The sequence below is a fragment of the Diadema antillarum genome, unplaced genomic scaffold, assembly GCF_040938485.1.
Source record: "Diadema antillarum isolate AM-2024a unplaced genomic scaffold, OU_Dant_1.0 scf00000017, whole genome shotgun sequence".
Lineage (NCBI taxonomy): Eukaryota > Metazoa > Echinodermata > Echinoidea > Diadematoida > Diadematidae > Diadema > Diadema antillarum.
The window spans coordinates 5,619,748-5,641,260 of NW_027270906.1; the positions used below are offsets into that span (position 1 = coordinate 5,619,748).

The 21,513-nt window shown below is 37.1% G+C and overlaps 1 protein-coding gene across 1 annotated transcript in view; it reads right to left on the minus strand.

Annotated features, from left to right (window-relative positions):
- Positions 1 to 4,520: 4,520 nt before the first annotated feature.
- The window catches only part of LOC139725969 (cytochrome P450 3A24-like), a 64,544-nt gene continuing 47,551 nt past the window's right edge, over positions 4,521 to 21,513 (minus strand). The window contains exons 8-13 of the mRNA XM_071637055.1: positions 10,386 to 10,528; positions 9,268 to 9,447; positions 7,816 to 8,036; positions 6,796 to 6,933; positions 5,303 to 5,465; positions 4,521 to 4,616 (exon numbers count right to left, since the gene is read on the minus strand). Of these exons, the coding sequence (XP_071493156.1) occupies positions 4,521 to 4,616; positions 5,303 to 5,465; positions 6,796 to 6,933; positions 7,816 to 8,036; positions 9,268 to 9,447; positions 10,386 to 10,528 (941 nt within the window). The remainder of the gene's footprint in view (positions 4,617 to 5,302; positions 5,466 to 6,795; positions 6,934 to 7,815; positions 8,037 to 9,267; positions 9,448 to 10,385; positions 10,529 to 21,513) is intronic.

A 21,513-nucleotide genomic window follows, 5' to 3' on the forward strand; every position in this document is an offset into this window, starting at 1 on the left:
TAATGAGTTATTTATTCAACAAAAACAATATTCCACTTTTTTTGGAGTAGTTATTGATGAAACTTTAAGCCGGAATGTTCATATAGGTTATATCGTAAGTTTAATATCTGTTAGAGGTGTCGGAATTATCTCTAAACTGAAGTTTACTTTACCTTTAAGCACTTTGTTTTTGTTATGTAATACCATGGTATTAAATATAATTTTTTTTTTCATTATTGTTTTGGGTAATTGTGGTAAAACTAGAATTAATCCTATTTTGTTATTAAAAAAAAAAGACCAGTCGGCATTAGTGAAGGATCATCTCATTTTGCCAATACGGATCAATTGTTTCAGAAGTTGATAACGTGAAAAGTGGCTGACAGTAATGCTCTTCAAGCTGCCAAGACGCAGTTTTTACGTTTAAATGTATTGATAAAAAAAACTTCCTTCATCTTTTTTTTTTTGCTTTCAATAACAGTATTCATTCATACCTAACTCGCAATGCCAGAAATTTTCATCTTAAAATTCCAAAATTGTTAGTGGCACATAAATTTAGACACTATGGGCCTGATTTGTGGAATAGTCTTCCTAAACATCACGCCACGTAACAAACACATGACCCTGAAATATGACAGTGAATAAAATCAAAGTGAACCAAGTTTTAGTGATAATTTCTGCAATGTCCACATAATATACTAAAGTATCTTCTACTCAATTCTCACTCAAGACAAATATGAAACGGCATGTGTTATCGTTATATAATATTATGTAGGATGAATGCTCATTCTCGTCTTGATTCCATGACAGTTGACTAAGTCTAACAGTTTTCTGATTTGTTTTCTTTTGGATTGTATTTATTTTCTGATGTGTTATATCGTTCTGATTTGAAATTTATTCAGAATCAGTTTTGAATTGAAATCTGAAACTTTCTGAAAAGTCCCATGTCTAATACAACACAGTGTGCGGACACAGTTTATATTTGCCAAGATACACTTTATTCTTTCCACTACAATGTTACATTACATGACTCGTGTCCATACATATATATGCATACATAAACATTATGTGTATTATTTCTTTCATATCAAAATCAATCTACACAATTTTTAATAGCATTAACAATGATAAAACAACAAAACTGCACATACACACTTGCATCCTAACTCACTCTTAAAACAATAGTACAGGTCCGACATTATGGAATAGCCTTGACTCCGACATTACTGAATCGTTGTCATTGAATTGTTTTAAACGTAAACTAAAAAAATCCCTTGTGCAGGCTTATCTCTAATAATACAACATGCAATTTTATTTGAACTCCCTCTTCTTTATCAGATTCGTTGTTCATCATATGTATTCCATGTTTGCCTTTTGTTTTTTTTTTACTGAGTCATTTATGTCAAGGCTATTCCTGAATTAATGAATCATTATGTATCATGTGCGTTTTTGCGCATTCTTACAGTTACGTAACTGTGTTGCTCGGGTGACATGGAGTCTTGTAAACGCGTTACAGGTGGCTACTTTGTATTTCGCTATGCTTTCGTATATTTTATTCCTTTCTTTTGCTCTTTTTGCTCTCTTTTCTTTTACGTCCCTTTCCTTCCCTTCATAGTTTTCGTTTCTAGGTTGTTTAAGAAGACCAACACTTTCATATGATTATACACGGACCTATACATTACAAGCTTTGCTTTTTAGTAGGTCCCCACATTTCATGTTTGTTAAATTGTCTTCTCTTGTATTCTTTGTAATTTACGACGCTATGTTCAATCTTATGTTCAATCTATCGTATCATGTTTGATGTTTTGAAATGTAGAACAATAAAATCAAAAAATCAAATCAACCTTTGCACTAATGTACTTTGTACCTACCCTCTTCCGTTATACAATTTAATATGTATTAAATGATTAGTAATGGAGTTTAAGCTACATGCTTTTCCAGAGGCCGTCATCAAATTCAAGCTTCAGCTTAAGATGACGACCTCCTGCATTAGTATTGATACGGTTGAATAATCAATGATTTTCCAATTTTGCAATGATTTTAACTCACCTATACAATATTTCATTATTATTACAGTATACATATCATTATGTCTATATTTTTCATGGATATACCGTGATTAGCATTAGAAATTGTTTATTTCGTATTTATTTTGTGAAAATTCAAAAATCAAATCGAATCAAATCAAACTTAATGCACACAAGAGTCGAATCTTACTAAGTAATTATGAAGTATATGGTTGGTTTCGTTTTATTCCGGTGTTATTTTGTTCTCCCCGTACACAAAATAGATCCCATGTATACAAAGGGAGCTCAGATGCAGAAAAGTAGTTGACAGGAATAAAGAGAAAACATGTTATGTAAAGGAAGCAGAAGATCCAAATCAATAAAGGAATTGCCAATTCATTATTATTAGTGAGAATTTTTCCGACAAAGTTGTCGACAACTTGGCAGATATGAGAAAAGCGATAACGCATACTTTAATCGTTATGATAGATATATTCCATAATTTTCATTTCCCACCAATGGTATTCCATTTTATAAGCAAACTGAATAAAGAGCTGGTTTCTGTATTCCATTCCTATAATCGAAATTGACATATATGAATTTCGATATAAGTAAATATCAAATATAAGTATAAAAGCGTCCATCGTGTTCATAGGAGGAATATGCGTCTGAAAGCGAGGTATCTTGAGGGGAATTTGTTCCAAAGGGGAAATTTTTGATTCTCCTTAAGGTTTCGACAATGTTTTCAAAAGCCCAGCCATTGATCTGTGACCTTAGGACTACTCCACAGTAGGGCACAGATGGCATAGTGTGCAGATTGAGGACTGTACCGTCAATACAATTTAGGGGTGATTTGCAGGGATGCAAAAAAAAATAAGTGTATATAATAATTAATATTGGATGTGCATAGAAAACGGGTCATTGGGGGAATTTAGGTACAGTATATCTCCTTTTTCTAAAAAAAAAAAAACAGAGAGAGAGAGAGAGAGAGAGAAAGAGAGTTGTATTTTCTCATTAACATACAGAATTCAGTGGTATAAGATGCATTTTGTGTTCTTGTCAGTACAATGCTGCATTGAGCCCATAGTAATGCATAAAAAGGGCAATATTGCATGTTTTCTGAATGTTTTCATGTTTTTTTTTAATCAAAATTGTCCCAAACTCTCAATTATTGTTTTTTAAGCTTTTGAATATTCGTAACAAGATTAGCTAAAATACCGCTGGCGATTAAGTCTCGACGTATTATTTGTCGGTATGTAACTATCTTGACATTAACTATTGATCGTAATGTAGGCCTAGTACTCTAATTCCAGTCAATTCAGTTAAAAGTCAATGATAGCATACCATCTGAAAACACCATTCAACCCGGCTTCGCCTCGTTGAATAGAGCGCCTCTACATCTTTCACCTCGTAAGAAATCTTGTACCATCGCACTCGTGACCATTCACTATTTTGTCTAAAATCACATCATTTGAAATTAGCTTACACAAGCATTATTTGTATGTGCTGTATGAAAATGTGTCTTTGCATATAAACAGGGCGACCTGGGAGTAAACAGTTGTCTCGATAAGACTGTGCTGCATAGACCACGTCATCTCTCCCTGCGTCGTGCTGAAAAGTAGCTTTTTATAGATTACGCGAGAACGCAACCTATTAAAGATAACATGGCGCCCCTGTATGATCAGTTCTTCAAGTAGCCCTCTGCGTCGTGAATAGCCTTTTAGCCAATGCTGTCTGGGCTTGTATATTTTCAGTGTGTCTGAGTCGAGTCTAATTGCGATACAGCAACATTTCGAATTACGCGCTTAGTCTACCTTCCACAGGCTACGTGAAATTGAGAGGACGTAAAAACAGCCAAGAACGCGTAAAGAAAACTCGGACGACGCGAGCTATAGATAGATCGTTTTTGATAAGCGATTTTGCGCATGCTCAAAACAGGGTGTTTTTTTTTTCCTCTGAACGTCCTTGTCGCGAAAATCTCAAAGTCCCTGATGAAATACCTCTTGAGCACGTTGAATAATCACTTCTCCACATTATGTTGACTGTCCTATAATTGAAAACAAAAGAAAGAAAGAAGAAATCTAAACCTAACCGATCTTTTTTCCAAAGATTTCGTTCCCCGCAATCATGTCGTGGAAATTTTTGTTGAAGTTAATTTGCCCCAATCGATGTTCAAGTTTACCTACTAATTTCAAAATATGCTCCGCATCCAGCATCCAACTTTCGCCACCCTCTCTTTCTCTCTCTCTCTCTCTCTCTCTGTCTTTCTCTCTCTCTCTCTCTCTCTCTGTTTCTTAAGGGATCATGATATCATGCAAAACATAATCGACGATTTACATCGTAAATAAATCATACACCATTATATATTTTTTTTTTTGACAAACTCACTTCTCGCAGTTTACGTGTGCATGTTACCTATCAGGAAAAAAAACCACCAAAATATAAGGGAGATTATATTCAGGAAAATTATGATACTATAAAAAAGTCAGGGTCTAGACTGGTCCAAGCCTGGCGTTTGACAGGTCGACGGTGGCGCTATTACGCTGAAACATCTTTGCGCGCCACAGCTTTGAGAATGATACCGTTACGTGGAATCAGAAACCTGAAGACATTTTCACCCTGCTTTGGGGGTATCTGTAATACAATGATTGATACGAAGAAATTCAAAATTAGGAATGATTTCAAATAAGTCAATTGAAATACACACACACATAATATATATATATATATATATATATATTTATATATATAAATATATATATATAGTATATATATATGTGTGTGTGTGTGCGTGTGTGTGTGTGTGTCATATGACTCTTACTTCGAAGTCTTTATATTACACACCGACGCAGAACTTTATTTTCATTTATATATACCATGTACACAAACAGTAAATACATAAATTACAACACATGAAAATACACCACAAGCCCTGCTCTTTACGTACCCCTCCATATTGAACATAATTGATAAATATCATGCATCTTTCATTTACAATCTACAATATTGTGTGATTATACAATTCATTTTGACAATGCAACTGATTGACTCCTTGCCCTTCTTCGACTTTACAAGGACCGAATTAATCAGTGTTTGGTTGTATCCATGATAAAAGAAACATGAAAGAAGTCATGGGCATTCATACTCGGAGAGGATTTGAACCGACAACCTCGTGAGCACCGGACAGGCATCTATATCCACTGTCAAGCGATGTGATTAGCGTTTGTTCACAGAAACCTCCGCTTGGGAGTTCAAAATCTCGGGCGTCTTAAAGAAAACCAAGCACACAAACAAACAAACAAACAAACAAAACTTCTCACCTCTGTCTGGGGACAGGTTTCGAATCGATAATTCTGCAGCACCCGGACAATTCCTAGTTTAGCCACCATCAGAGCGAACCTCATCCCGATGCAGTGGCGGGGTCCGGTTCCGAATGGCAGCCAGGCCAACGGGTGGCGACGCTCTTTATTCTCCTTGCTGAATCTATACGGGAAAAATGCGCTAAACTTTCTTGTACTGGTCAACAAACATTCTTCCCCTTTAACTGACTCAATGGGAAAATGTGCATGCCTCTTGTATTTGATTTCATTAAATGCAATATCATTACAACAAATCGTGATCAAGTTATTGTTCAATTGTTTATTCTAGTTGCTTTAGCTTTCCTTTACACTTACCTCAATATTTGACATGTTGCTTATGCATAGTAGGCGCTACAACTTGCTAGAATATTGGCAAGTTTGCGGACCTGCGCCGACGTATAGATTGTATTCACAATAACAATGATGGGCTGAGTTTGCACAGGAAATAAATGCAAACAAATACAAGTTGTTTTCCATACCCAAGTATGCCAAGCGAGCATTCTCTGTTTGGCATTATTTTAGACAACTTATTCACCCCCCCCCCCCCCCCCACACACACACACAATCATCATGTACAGGACCCTAATTTACCATAACACATCATACTCTGCACTTGGGCTACAGTAACTTACTTATCCGATTGTATAGTAGGGTGTTATGTATGCATGATATCAACATAGGTCGTGTATTATGAATGTGCGTGCTCTTTAAACTTGGTGATACCGCGAACTATCATGGAAAAATTCAAGTTGACGGTATGCGCTATATTGTGAATAACTTCACATGACACAATACCCTCATGACGACCTTTGTTGGGAATTATGCAAAATGTTTAATCCTTTAAATCTAGATAAAGGAGATTATAGGTCACTTTGCTTCATTTCGAGACATACACTCCATCCAATGCATGCTTTAACCCTTCTGATGGATCACTCGGTATGTTCCAGTCTTAAGGATAATCCACGTGCATAACCATTAAAGGCTTGTGCGATGACCCTTGATAAATGCATGCACCAAGGGAACGAAGGCTTACCCACGTTGATTGAAGTTTGCATTATTTGTGGCTCCGATGTCTAAAGTTATGCTCAGCCAAACTGCGTCAAAATCGCAGCAAAATATTTCCGGGCACACATTACATCACTTTCGTGAATTTGATACTATGGAACTACGGAAAATGTTTTTATTTTTCTACATGGATATTCGACTTCCTCCCTCGCGATTGGTCACCAGTGTCGGTACGCTGTGTACTCTGAGGAATCGCTTATACCTTGTGTTATATCGTATCAAACGATGACGCCGAATTTGAAATAATTTCTATGTAATTCAATTTTAACCATGCAGAGTAACAATGTATAATGGTGTTTGTGTAATTTTTTACGTAGTCTAATTCCACGGAACTTGAAATATCCGCTTGGAAAGACGTTCTCTATAGCGCCTGATTTGTGTTAATATACCTGGAAGGATCAAACTTCTCTGGATCCGGCCAGTATTCCTCGTCGTGATGTATGGTGTAAATGGGAATGAAGATTTTAACGCCTTTCTCCACGGTAATGCCATTGTACGTGAACGTCTCGTTGCAGATCCTGCTCAGACTGGAATATTAAGCCCAAAAGATAGAAGCTCGTCAGAACAGATAATCCTTCTTATACGGTAGGCCTAGCTGTAAGCCAACAAGGGTATCTATTTTGATTGTCTTCGGTCAATCGAATTGCTATCGAAAACTTTATTATCATAATATTATCACATAAAACATCCAAAGAGGCCAACGGAATCAATAAAGTATAGTTGACGTATTTGGGTGGAGATAAGTGCAAAATTATTTTCACTCGCATTGAAGCTCTGATAGGATGGCCTGCGTCTAGACATGGCTGTCTGAGAAGGAGACTGAACTCAGAATCTCTTGTTCAAGAGTCCCGACTACTATCCACTAGACCATGAAATGAGGGGGGGGGAAGTAAAGGTAATTATTACGATAAAAGCATCATGAGAAGACGAAATAAATGATACGATTGATTTGCAAAATAGAATCCGTTATATTTGGAAGTATGTAGATTATGCGGAGCATGACACTAACTTTTTTTCCCGTATGATTGCCCGTCGGGGCCACTAAAATTTTTAAATCTGAAGTGGCCCGAGAAAACGATGCTGTGGGCCGAAATAAGAAAAAATATAACAATAATTCATCATTTTGAATCGCAAGTGTTCGATCGGGCAACAAAAAGATAGCTTTTTGGAAGTTTGGTGGTGCGGCATCAATTTTTTAGTGGCCCCGGGCCACCGGGCTACCGGGCCACCGCGAATATCGAGATCTGGGGCCCGTTGCATAAAAGTTATCATGGTAACTTTGATATCCAATGGTAACTCCCATGGAATTCTTGATTTTGATTGGCCGTTACCATGGTAGTTACCACTTGATGGCAAAGTTACCATAATAGTAACTTTTATGCAACGGGTCCCTGGATGAGGGCACTCACATGGTTGCAGGCGGGTATATTCTCAGGGTCTCACACACGACCTGATCTAGGTAGCGCATGGTGGAGGTGGACGTGTATCCGACTGAGTCGCGAGAGGGGGTCATCTCATCAATTTCCCTGATCAGCTTCTCTTGAATCTCAGGATGCATTGCGAGGATATAGATGACGAAATCAAGTAAACTGTTGGTAGTCTCATATCCAGCCGTAAAGAACGTCATTGCCTTCGTGGAGGAAAGTTGATGTAAGAGCAAAAATATGACTAGTCCAAGCGGTCAGATTAAAGTTTGCAATGCAACGTGATAATGCGATGTTGGACTACAGCTAACCTCGATTAAAATATTTGAGTTTGATATCGATTACTTGCTTTTACGCCATAAATCCCTGTCGTGGGGTTGGCCACGTGATGCGACAGTTCACGAGAATTGCATACAATTCTTTAAAAATAATTTATGTTACAGCGATTTGTTTCTATACAGAGTAGTGCAGTCTAAGAATACATTGAAAAGATCACAATACATACATGGACGTTAAAAAATAACAATAATGAAGACACCCTATAGTTTTGAAGCTAGTAGTGCTTTAAAGGAAACAGGACCTTTAAAATTATGCAAGAATGTATGAGTTCATAGTTCTGCAACTTACCAGGGGTATGATGGTCTTCACATATTAAGACAACCTTTAGGTTTTTCCCCGTTCAGTGTTGCATTTGCCCCAAAGGTCATCGGTTCGATTTAAAAATCGGTTCATACCGATTCTTAAATAACCCATCATCTGAGACAAAATCTTACTATCAAGTTTTATAGCTGTAGTCCTAAGGTGAAATTATAGGCCTAAACCAAGTATAAATGTTTTGCTTTACTCTGATTTGAATCCTTATTTCGGCTGGACTGAAATTCTTGGTCCACTTTGCCCCGGGTTCTACTCGACAATTCACCACGGGAGTTTCCGAATACATGTACTAATAATTTCCGAGTAGGGCCAGCTTCCCATTGCATGGCATCCCCACGCTACCGGCGAGACCGGGTGTTTAGATCTCTTAGTATTGGTAGGTGTAGGAGACATTACGCTTATCGCTGCCACCCGATTTGTGTCATGTTCTGCATGTACCTCTGGCACATTCCCATATTGACCGAAAGATCGGTCTGTATCTGGTCGTAGGGGATATGTCCCGCGGAGACTGCGTCTGGATTCACGGATCCCCTCCTATAACGGAGGAGATAGATAACGTGAAAAACAAACAAACAAACAAGCAATCGTAGACTCCTGCGAATAGACGGATCTTTCTGTCTAATTCCCATATAGACCCTGTATCACTGTACTGTAGCTTCATTGTTGAGGTAGGTACAGTATCTAGGAGGAATTGTTTATGAAAGAGATGCCTTATCATAGACTACTTCACGACCGACAAGGTTTTGTGTCTGCAAACTACCCCTTCCCAATCCGACCACGTACTTGACCAATCAGCTCCTTTTCCGTCAGATAGGCATTCTTTGTGCGTTTCTTCGACTGATAAGCAACATCACGTTTGTGTTCGTGATCGGCATGGAGATCCTCTCCGTCATCGTTTCCGACGGGTTGATCAGAGGTCGCCTGATTCATGGCTTCGACCATCACCTGCAAGAAGTCGACTCTCTGCAAAATGATGATGATGATGAAAATAATAATAATTATATAATAATGATAATAATGCCTATAATGACAATAATAATGAAATGTCACTAGTAGTTTATATATTTATGAAGAGATTGCTTCCAAAAGGCGCTAAATCCATCATTTTTCAGAGAGAGAGAGAGAGATTATATTTGCCTCACTTTGCCTTATATTGCTGCCGAACTTTCGACCTTGTTACATGTCTTTTTCAAGGGCTTGAGGCATAAACAAAACACAACCAATTTGCAAGCACTTGAGCAGAATAAGACAAAACAAGGCAAAATAAAAGCTAAACGACAACCAAAAAGAAAAATACACAGCAACATTACATAAGGTGACATTAACGACAACAGAGCAAGAATATTGTGGCATAAATACATTGGCATGCACGGCAGTGAAAATGAAGGGGGAAATTAAAAAATGGGGCAGATGGATGTTTCAATGTTGGGGAAAAAATATATATACATGTATATAGATATATATATACATATATATATATATATATATATATATATATATATATTATATACATATATATATATATATTGTAGTTGCTCCGCGTATTGGCAGTACTAGAAATAGCAATAATGTCACAACAGAGAAATGCATTAAATGCCAATCTTGATTTTAATGAATAATCCGAATTTTCGAGGATCCTTCCTCTTCATCAGGGATGACAGCTAGCTAGCTGTCATCCCTGATGAAGGAAGGATCCTCGAAAATTCGGATTATTCATTAAAATCAAGATTGGCATTTAATGCATTTCTCTGTTGTGACATTATTGCTGTATATATATATATATATATATATATATATATATATATATATGTGTGTGTGTGTGTGTGTGTGTGTGTGTGGGTGTAGATATATATATATATATATATATATATATATATATATATGATATAATCAACAATTACATTGCCCTTAGCTGTATCCGCCGATGACTGGCGGAGGGCGACTGCCTTCAGCGTGATGTCTCGGAGAAATTTGGCCATGTCTTTCGGGAACAAAAGTCCAATCCCGCAATAGTTCATCAGTTTCCCGAGGCTCGGGAACAGGCCTGCACGATACACCAAGTATTCATGGGGCTACTTGTAAAACATTGTCACAGTTACTTTGTTAGAAACTGTTACAATTTCACAATTTAGTTTCTATATTTCCACCGAACATTATAGATTACTGCAATACATGATACAAATGTGGCATAATTCCGGCTTAATATGTGGTGTATCAATAATTCAACAAAACCCGAATCAAACAGCTTTGGTGATTTAACTTAACGGTGTAATATACAACAACCAATGATATACACTCAAACACTTCGCTTTTTTTTCAGTGATACGTCAATGAGCAGTTATCATCCAAAAACTCAAGTTAAAGGTCCAGTTTACCTTTAGGAGGGGTGATTTCAAAAATTTTCAAGATATTACATTTGATGCATATGCCGAGGTCTGTTGTATCACAAAAAATCCTATACCATATAAAATTTTCACAATAAAGCCTAAAATATAAGGAGATATCTGCATTTTCTCAATAAACCATAACTGTAGACGGTTTAAGGGCCGTTCACATTGGAGCGGTTTTGCGGCAGCGGCAGCGGCGGCGGTTTGCCGCTAAACTTTGCCGCAGCGGCACGCTGTGCACACTGGAGCGGTTTGCCGCGCGTAATATGCAAATTAGATTGTTGCCCTTGGGCACCTGCAGTTTACTAGTAATCAATTACATAATTATCATGCACATGTATACCGTGAATACATTCCCCATGGATCTGAGAATTTACAAAATCACTTTTCCAAAACGAAACAAACAATAAAGGAAATCAAGGATGCGTAACATGCAAGAAGACTATTGGACAATCAGTACTGAAATCTCAGCTTTTCAACTTTTTGCTTAAAAAAAAAGAACACTTTCAACACAGACTGTTCAATGAAACTGCAAAATATTCCTTGTGTCACTGATATTGGTATGCACGCAGAAATTATTGCATCGGACCACTGCCATAAATACTGAGAAGGCGGTACATAAAATGTGTACATCCAACACCTCAATATCTCAAATATGATCTGCGAAAGTCACATTTTCCTTGTTTTTGTTTTATTGGGTTTTTTTTATTTTGTTTTCTTTTTATACAAAATTAGTCAGCATCCAAAGTAATGATATCTTATCTTGTTTCATGTTAACGAGAAAATGATTAGTATTTTTTTTTCTGGTGTCGGCAAAGTAGTCAACTGTATGAAAGATGAGCTCTTAAAAAAAGAGAAAAACCAGCAACATACTTCTATACTTGTCATTCCAATCTTTTACCATAGAATAGTATAACGGTATTATGATATATATATATATATATATATATATATATATATATATACATATATTTAGATCATCATGATTGTGTCATTCATTTTCATGTGCATGTTTGTGTAATTTTGTACTTCATAACTCACTTTTCCTACTGCGCCTTGAGCATGTTAGTCATGTGGAATTGGCACATTCAATGTATACTGTATTATTATTATCATTATTACCGATGAACTCTATATGGATGAAATGTTAATGTTTGATTTGATTTCTGTCACAGTTCATGCTCTTTTTGGAAGTGTCATAGTTACAAAGGTGAGGGGATGTTTTAGGGAATATGCCTACCATTCACTCTCCTACTCAAACCTACTAGATCTACGTATGTAGAGTATAATGTAATCCACAAACGGCCCATAATAAACTCGCCCACATACTGTACTCCCAGCTATGGAAAAACAAGAGTAGCATTTTCACTCTCCACAACATGTGTTTTATATTATGCTTGGGGAAGAAATTAATGGCCGTTTTGCATCCTCTTAGAAAAAACAAACAAACACAAACAAAAACTACACACACACACACGCGCGCGCGATGTCAGTTTGGATTTCGAATTCATACATCTGCATTACACCATCAAATCTACGCTTTCAGAAATCTGGATAGCATTTTAACAGACAGTCGATTTCCAAGTGAACCACACAACTGTTGGGTAAAGTGATTACCAAAAGCCAACTGAGGTCGGTTTTATCTTAAGCAAGTTTTGTGGCCTTGCACTAAATCTTTTCTTCGAAATTTAACCACCGAATGAAAACATTAGTTAACAGGAATTTTTTTTTAAACAAACTTATGTCGGTAAATGACAAACATCACTCGAAATACACATCAAACAATGTACATACACTAATACAAACCACACATGTCAAATTTAGCACTTGAGACACTAATTCAGGACAATTGTTCCAACATAAAATCTCATTTGATGTGATCTAATATGGCAGTCTGTTGCAGAAATAAAGTACAGTGTATACATAATACTGTTGACATTTGCGAAGGGAAGTAATATAGCACATTCACATGTAAAATGAAAATTCACAAGATCTGACACTGTATGAGCAACTTTGTAAATCTGAATGGATAGACATGAGTTGTCAAAACAATACAGTAATGGTAGTATGGTACTGGATTTTAAGAATGATTGAAGTACATGTATGATAATTAACACCAATGTAATTTGTATCTTGGACCAATTTTCTATATCGTAAGCATATCATTCTCATCTCCTACATCTGAAAAAAAGAAGAATTAATTCAGTGCAAATTCCCAGCAGAATTACATACTTTACAACATAAAACAAATAAGTTGTTTACATTTCACTTTCAAACCTCATAAGGACCAATCTTTCTAATCAATAAGACACAAAAAGTACTTGTATTACATGTACATGCCATGGGTCTAGGGCAATTACCCCCTGGGCAATTACCCCGGACCCTTCCCCTGGTTCTAATCCTAATCCTGAACCTAATCCTAACCCTAACCCAAACTCCTAACCCTTGACCTAATCCTAACCCTCATCTTTACTCTTACCTCACCACTAACCAGTATTTAGTCAGGGGGTAATTGCCCTCTGGGGCAATTACTCTGATACGCATGTACACGTAGGACAGGAAAAACATAGGAGAGAATATAGGATTGAGAGAAAAGAGCAGTACAGAGTTCATCCAATGAAGTGAGCAAGAAAGAGCGGATACATAAGGGTGGATGAGGCTTGAGACTTTCAATGATATGGACATGTATTGAAGTTACAAACACAAACACAAGAAAATCAGGATAAACAAAGGAATACAACAAAAATGGGCACCTAGGTGCTTACATGGTTCAATTTAGCTAGTCAGATAACAAAATCAAGTAGCAAACAGAACAGCAACATATTACGCATATAATGCAATGACCTGTTATGAGTTATCTGACATCAAATACTAATTTAATGCAAGGAAGGTACAAACCGAGTATTCAAGATTATACATGTAATGAAAATAATATTCGATGCCATGTCAACATTCATAGATTTGGGTTTCAAGATAAACTTGAAGCTTTCAAAAATCTGTAGTAACATGCTTCAGGTACACTATAAAGTGCTTGGTCTACTGCTAATCATTTTACTCATTGTCATGCAACATAATACAATATTGCATCCATACTCCAACGTCAAATACAAACATGTGACAGGTACTATGTAGGTACATAGTGAAAAGGTGGAATTTCATCACATTTTTTAATACAGTGACGTGTAGTATGTTGGCTACTGGCCTACCTGGGAGCAATGCAAAGAATTCTTGTGTTGTGGACCTGTACATGTATTATGCTATCACATTTCTCCTGAGTTGAGTTCTAACTGCGAAGTGATACACAATAGCCTGCCTTGTATGATAATCATGAAGAACTTGATCACTTCTTACGAACATAGATGAAATTGCGTGGGGTACATCTTCACTACTCAAGTGATACATGAAGGATGCCAGTTGAAGACAATTATATCTTGTGTTTTCAAATTACCATTCACATTATAAAGACTGAAAGTAGTTTGATCCACAATATCTTGGTTAAATTTACTATAGATTTTTTCATTACCATGGCAACACATTAATTACATGCCACATTTACCTGTAATAGTGGCCACATATGCCAAGTTCTAGGTCAACTCCTGAAAAAGCAAGAGAGTCGTTGTAACTTGGGTTGGAACCAGGTGCAAGCATCATCATGGTTAGCAACAATACTGTTGACAGATATTCAGGCCAGGTGAGGTCATTTAGAACTAGTCTCCATGGCAATGTCACAGTTTGGTGCGATCTATACATCCCTTGTCAACTTGTACACATTATGTGTGGGTGTGGTGTGTACTGGAATTAGCAGCTTTTCACATATTCGATACTTGTCTACATTATCATAAGTAAAACTAACTCCTTGAAAAGTGAATATATGTACATGTTTCAGAGAAGCATTAACCACTAATAATATCAATATAAAGGTACCTTATCATGCATACATGGTACAGGTGTACAGTCAAAATACAACAATATCCAAATGGCAAATGGCTTGTGAAATAATATGGTCACTGTTATGAGGAGATCACAATTAATGGGTCAGTGCTTATTTCCCCATAACATTGTATGTACTTCTCAAGCAAATGCTGTTTTATTATGCAGACTTGATATGGGTAGGGTGGAGATGATACATAAATGGTTGCATTATGGTTGACTCGGCAAATTTAGAAAATAAGGGATGGATGCCAAAGTTTCAAATCCTCCTTGTTTGTACAGGAGTCCCTTTTAAAATGGTCTCACCGCCATGCAATGTGGCCAGTAGTTGCGATTTAGAACGAAAATCAACTTGAAGACAAGATCAGCTGTACCCACAATGCCTTGAGGACTGTGCCCTGTGCTCCACAACTGCAGATACATGTGCCTGAAGAGGGTATAATTTGCTTTCTCCAATAAGAAGGATGAAGGGCTGTGACTGCGGATGTTCTGTGTCGACCACATATGAGTAGTTAAAACAGTCCTTCCTGGAAGAACAAAAAAGGCAGGCATATATGGAAACAGTGTAAAAATTTTTAAGACATATTGATGTGCACTATTTTCTTATGCCTTTATACACATGATATTTCCAGTAATTTTGTATCATACATTTACTAGCAACTCCAGCAAACTGGGAGCAAGAGTGACCAAGATCAGAAGGTCATTCTTTAAAGCTGCAGATTTACTATGCACATGCAGGAGTGAATCAATTTCAATTTCAATTTATTTTCGTATTTCTCGATGGAAAATACATGGTATATAACAAAATATAATACAGAATGTCCAGCTTGGATATATACATGAAGAAATAGGAATACAAAAGTAATACATAACGGTCGATGTGTCATTTTCAATCAAAGTAAAAGATGCGAAGAGAAATACGATGGAACCTACTAAAAAGCAAAGCTTGTTGAGTGTAGGTCCCAACAAAAGCCTAGTAAGGGGAACAGGATGAGGAGCACGGGTACAATTAAGACCAAAAGTAATGATAAACAAAAGAGAATGACTATTACTCGGGGCTCAGAAGATTCTTCTCACATGCATTTATGTGTGTGATAAAATGAGAACAAGTAACCACATGCTGCACACTATAGCAGTTGCTCTCATAGCAATTTAGACATGGGAGTGATAATGACGTGAATACTTAAGTACTATTAGGGTTTAAACATTCCGGCTTCCATAGACACGGGGAAAGATTTAAAAAATGGAGAACATGAATCAATTGCAATTCCTATATGTGATATACCAGCCAGCTGCAATGATGCATAAAAGAAAGGAAAGAAAGAAAGGAGGGGAAACTATGCGACACGACCATGGTCTTACTAGAAGTGGAAGGAAAAACACCGATGGGAAGGAATTTGAGAGAGCATGCAACTAAAATGTATATGCATGAGTCTGTTCACATGGCAACAACCGAGTAGTATAACAGAGCAGCCATCAGCATAATAAAAAGGAATTTTAGTGCACTTGTGTGTTGTAGCTATTCAATACATGCTGTCTGAGTTTACGCTTAAAGGATGATAATGACAAGCAGCTTTTAACCTCTGTTGGGAGATCATTCCAATATTTAGGACCTGTATACATAATTGTGTTTTTAGCGAAAACTGTTCGAGTTCGTGGAAGGTGATAAGCGTCACTCTGGCGAGTTGGATAGTGGTGGACAGAATTGTTTCTTATGAACATCTGTAAAAAGACACCAGGAAGATCTTTTGAGGAAAGTTTATACATAAAAATACCTAAATTATAACCAAACAAATCTATCAGTTTTAAAATCTTATTTTTCTGAAATAAGGCGTTAGTGTGAGATAAATACCCAGCATGGTTAATAATTCTGATCGCTCGCTTTTGAAGAAGAAAAAGTGAATCCAGTAAGTATTTAGATGCGTTACCCCACGCAAGAATTCCATAATTAAGATATGGGGAAATCATGGTTGAATATACAATCTGCAAGATATGGTTGGGCAAAAAATGTTTCAGTTTGTTTAGGATTCCTGTATTTCGTGACAAAATTTTGCTTAAAAAATTAAAGTGAGTTTTCCAGGAAAGGTCACTATCGATGTAAAGTCCTAAAAACTTTGTACTATCTACTCGGGTTAGGTTGATATCATTAATCTTAACATCATCAGGAATAACTTGCAAAGAATTGCTAAATAACATATAATGTGTTTTATCAACATTTAATGATAACTTGTTAGCGTAAATCCAGGACTGAACAGATTTCAATTCATTATTCATTATACTTACGAGGGTATTGGGATTGCGGTGAGATAGAAATAAATTTGTATCATCAGCGAAACAAATAAAAGAAAGAATCTGTGACGAATTTTGGAGATCGTTGATGTACAGGATGAATAAAAGTGGGCCAAGAAGAGAACCCTGGGGGACACCGCAAGAAGTTGACGTCATACCTGACTTATAGCCATTTATGTAAACAAATTGTTTTCTGTTTGTGAGATAGTCTTTAAACCACTCTAAAGCCCTCCCACGGATACCGTAATGGCTTAACTTATAATGCAAAATTTGATGGTCAATGGTATCAAAAGCCTTCGAAAAATCGAGAAAAACACCGATGGTGTGGGAAGCATCATCTAAAGCATGAGCTACTTTATCAATGAAGGCTAATAATGCGTGAGTTGTGCTATGCTGTTTTCTGAATCCAAATTGGAAATTAGAAAGAATATTGCAATTAACAAGAAATCTAAGAGTTCGTTTATAAACAAGCCTTTCAAGAATTTTTGAGACTGAGGTTAAGAGAGATATCGGGCGATAATTGCTCACAAATTCTTTTGGACCCTTTTTGTATATGGGAACAACTCGAGCGATTTTCATATTATCTGGGACTTTGCCACTAGATAAAGATTGATTGAAAATATAAGTGAGTGGAGAAATTATTTCATTTATTATATTCTTCAGAAGAAAAGCCGAAATACCATCATTACCTATACTTTTCTTAATATTTAGGTTATCAACAATTTCTTTGATTTCTTCTTCAACAATAGGAATCAAACATGATATCTGGAAACAGGGGGCAAAATTGTTTCAGAAGGGAATGGGGAGGTAGTACAGGCCTGTAAGAAAGCTACAGATCACAACAGAACAATTCACACAATTCTGGCCTTCATGGTGCTATTTGTTTGTTTGTTTGTTTGTTTGTTTGTTTGTTTTTCCCCATGTGTAGCTTAATTACAAACCAGAACTATCTTTGCAAAGAAGTGTACCTCTAACTTTGTCTTCAGTCAATTTTTTTTTGACTAACCCCCCCCCCAAAAAAAAAAAATAATAATAAAAAAAAATAAATAAATAAAATAAAAGTGACAGACAATTTTACATTCAAAGTTATATTTAACTTGCATTTTTGTGTCCTCCGAAACTGATTAAATTGGTATGGGCCAATTACTAGACCTAGGCACCTATGGCACACTATAATATATACTATTAAAATGATTGATTGGTCCATGCTGCATATTGTCAGACCTGTCAAATGTATGGGATGTTGCCATATACATTATAAAGAAAGAGAAGAATCTACATACATGTACATTTCCTTGAATGAAGGGGCAGGGTAAAGATTAAAAGATGTGCCTTCACAGAAATTTTACTCTTAATAAGTTCGCTCTTTAGTTCTAGGTGACATACAAAATAATGTACCTGTGTTGTCATTAGAATTATCAGGTACAGTACAATACATGTAGCATCACTTCCCAAATAAAGTTGTTGTTTTTTCCTCCCACAGGAGTAAGGTCAAGTTCTGAACAATGGTTATGGTATAAATGTACCTAGAATGTCAATCTTTTGAATAATGCACTTTCAGTAAATCCTGAAAGCTGAAACTCACAGCTTTCCAGTCAATGAGTGAGCTTGCATCAAAGCCTGGTCAGGGATGCAGCCTCCTTTGCATGGTCTTTCCGCATTCACTGAATAGGAGGGAAGCAGATTCAATCACTGTTTACCTGAGGGTAAATAATGTTCATACAAGTGAGGTGTTATACAAATGATGTTTTATACATGTACAATGCATTATAACGTTATTTCCTTACATGAATAGGGGGAACTTTTTACTCAGCACAAAGAAAATATAATATAAACAGGTCTCTTTTAAAAAGCACCTTAGCCCTTCACTCCCATAACCAACACCACATGCAGGAATTGATTGCCTGAACTTTTGATATCTGATTTTTGCTCTTAAATTGCTCATTTTGCAGCACAGTGTAAGTGCTACTAAAATGCCAAGTGCTTCTATCAATGAAACTATTCATGAAAATATACATTTGGTACTGCTACCAACATGAATTAACGTACTGAATTACCTGCAGAACACAATACAGAGGGTCATCTTTCCTACTGAGGAACACAAAGGACTGGCACAGCCTCCCAGAAGAATGGCTGCTTCAACCCTTGATACAATATGTCAAGGGTCAGCAATTAACCAACCACTGCATCACTGGCATTTAAATTGTATGAATGAGGGTACCACCTATCGGCACCCTATGAATTTGCAGCTCGTTTATTCCAAAAGTATAAAACAAATTCACCAAAGTTTTTCCTCAAATAAGCTGTAAATACTGCAGTTTCAAATCTTGTGACCGTTCTGTTGATTCCAAATCTCTGTTGTAAAATTATGCAATTTTAGTGTATGCGATGCATTTTCTTTGCGTGGCTGAAAAAGGGTACCTCACGATCTGCACCCCTTCCCTCCATAGGTAATACATGTGAATTTCATAGTCATGCGTTGTTACTGTGTGGATGTGTAATTGAAATGTGTTTAGTTTGTTTTGTTGGCTTGATTTTCATTTCTTTGTTACTGTTTTCATAGCTATAAAATGGCACTTAATCCCATGCATACCTTTTTGTTCTATACGCAAACAGCCATGATACGCAGGGTGTCGATGTACCCTGCCGATAGCTGGTACCCTTACCATACCACATTGAAGAAACTGTCCAAGTCTATTGATTGTGGGAAATGTGGGCATCTTTGGAAAGGCAAGACACGATAATGCACACGTATGCTTACCAGCTACAGTACAGTTACAGTTAAAGTGATTTTAAAACATTACCCTTAACTTGGTCAGACTCAGCCTGAGACTCATGAGAGGATTTGAGTCACTTTCTAACAAGACAAATCAGTCCTACTTCACTGCCTGTCTGATGATGCGAGACTGAATGCAAGTAAATTCAAGTAGATTGTCTTTATCATGCCAATGCCAATGGACAAAGTTGTGGTTATGTATATGCATTTATACCAGTGCGGTGGCAGTATGGCAGCACAAAAACACCTACGTAGTACGTGACCTAGATCTAGGCCTGTATAGAGGCAGAGTCAATACCCAGAACATACCTAAAGGGCCTAGACACTAATGCACGTTAGGTCTAGAAACTTTAGACTAAGAGTCCAGAACTATGTCTAACGTTAACAATAACTGTATCAGGTCTAGAGGCTAGGTGTTTCAGTTGTTGTTTTTATTTGAATTTATTTGCAGTTTATTGACCATTTTTCCCTGTATTAGCTCTAATTAATGCCAAATTTTTACTTATGAATTACTTTCTAATTTTAAAAAAAAAAATTCCCTCTAGGCAGGGCCTACATTATTCTGATTTTATTAGAAATAATCCAAAATACTCTATGATATCAAATATATCTCATGTTAGAGTGTCTAGTCTACTAACAGTTAAGAAGCATATTGTAACGTTGAATATGTTGTATACGCCTGCCTACGTAACTTTAAAAAAAAAATGAGGATATGAATGTTAGGGCCAGGCCCTACCTCCTGCCTACTAGTACCAGTATATACAATCCACCATATTGTGGTCCATTTATCATATGAGAAGCCCTTCCCATCTATGGACCCCATACATTACTGGTCATTAGTAGGTGTGGGACTAGTCGGATAGTAGGAGTGCTCCTACTCGTACTGGACCTAGGTCTAGTAGTTCTAGATCTACTCTAGACTTCAAGGCTTCAGTACCACGTTGGCAGAATACTATATCAGACATAGATAGGCGTATACGGGACTGTGATATTGATAGACTGCTTTCTTTCGCTGGCGAGTCTGCGTCTATGGCAAAATACGTGGTAAGTTACAATCTGCAATGTAGCCTCTGCAAGAGAGTGACCGCTGTCAAGGGTCAAAACAAATGGCAAAACCTTGAGAAAACCAAATGAGCAACTTACCATTTAGCCCGATTTCATCACCAATGGTCTCCAATTCGATATTTTCCTCAGGAGTGTTTTTGTGAACATAATTGAGTTTATTGTACTACAAAAGTTGTCTTTTCTGGACGTCTTCGTTCCGCTCTTCCACCGACGTGTTGCACCTTCGCGAGACTCTTTTTCAAGCTAAAGTTTATGACCCCACCCACTATAATAACGTCACGAACTGTACTCTATTATGATTGGTCAATAGCAACCTCGCCGCAGCGGCAGACCACAGAAGAAGAGTTCTGTGCGGCAGACTAGAAAAATCGCTCAGCGGAGCGATTCGAGAAAACCGCTTGCGGTTGCCGCTCTGAAAAGTCACCGCTACCGCTCCAGTGTGAACGGTTGTACATGAACAACACGCGAGGGATTTTTGCGGCACGCCGCTGCCGCTGCCGCTGCCGCAAAACCGCTCCAGTGTGAACGGCCCTTTAGTCTGGGAGTATTCTTATTATAACTATTGTTCACATTTTGTGTATT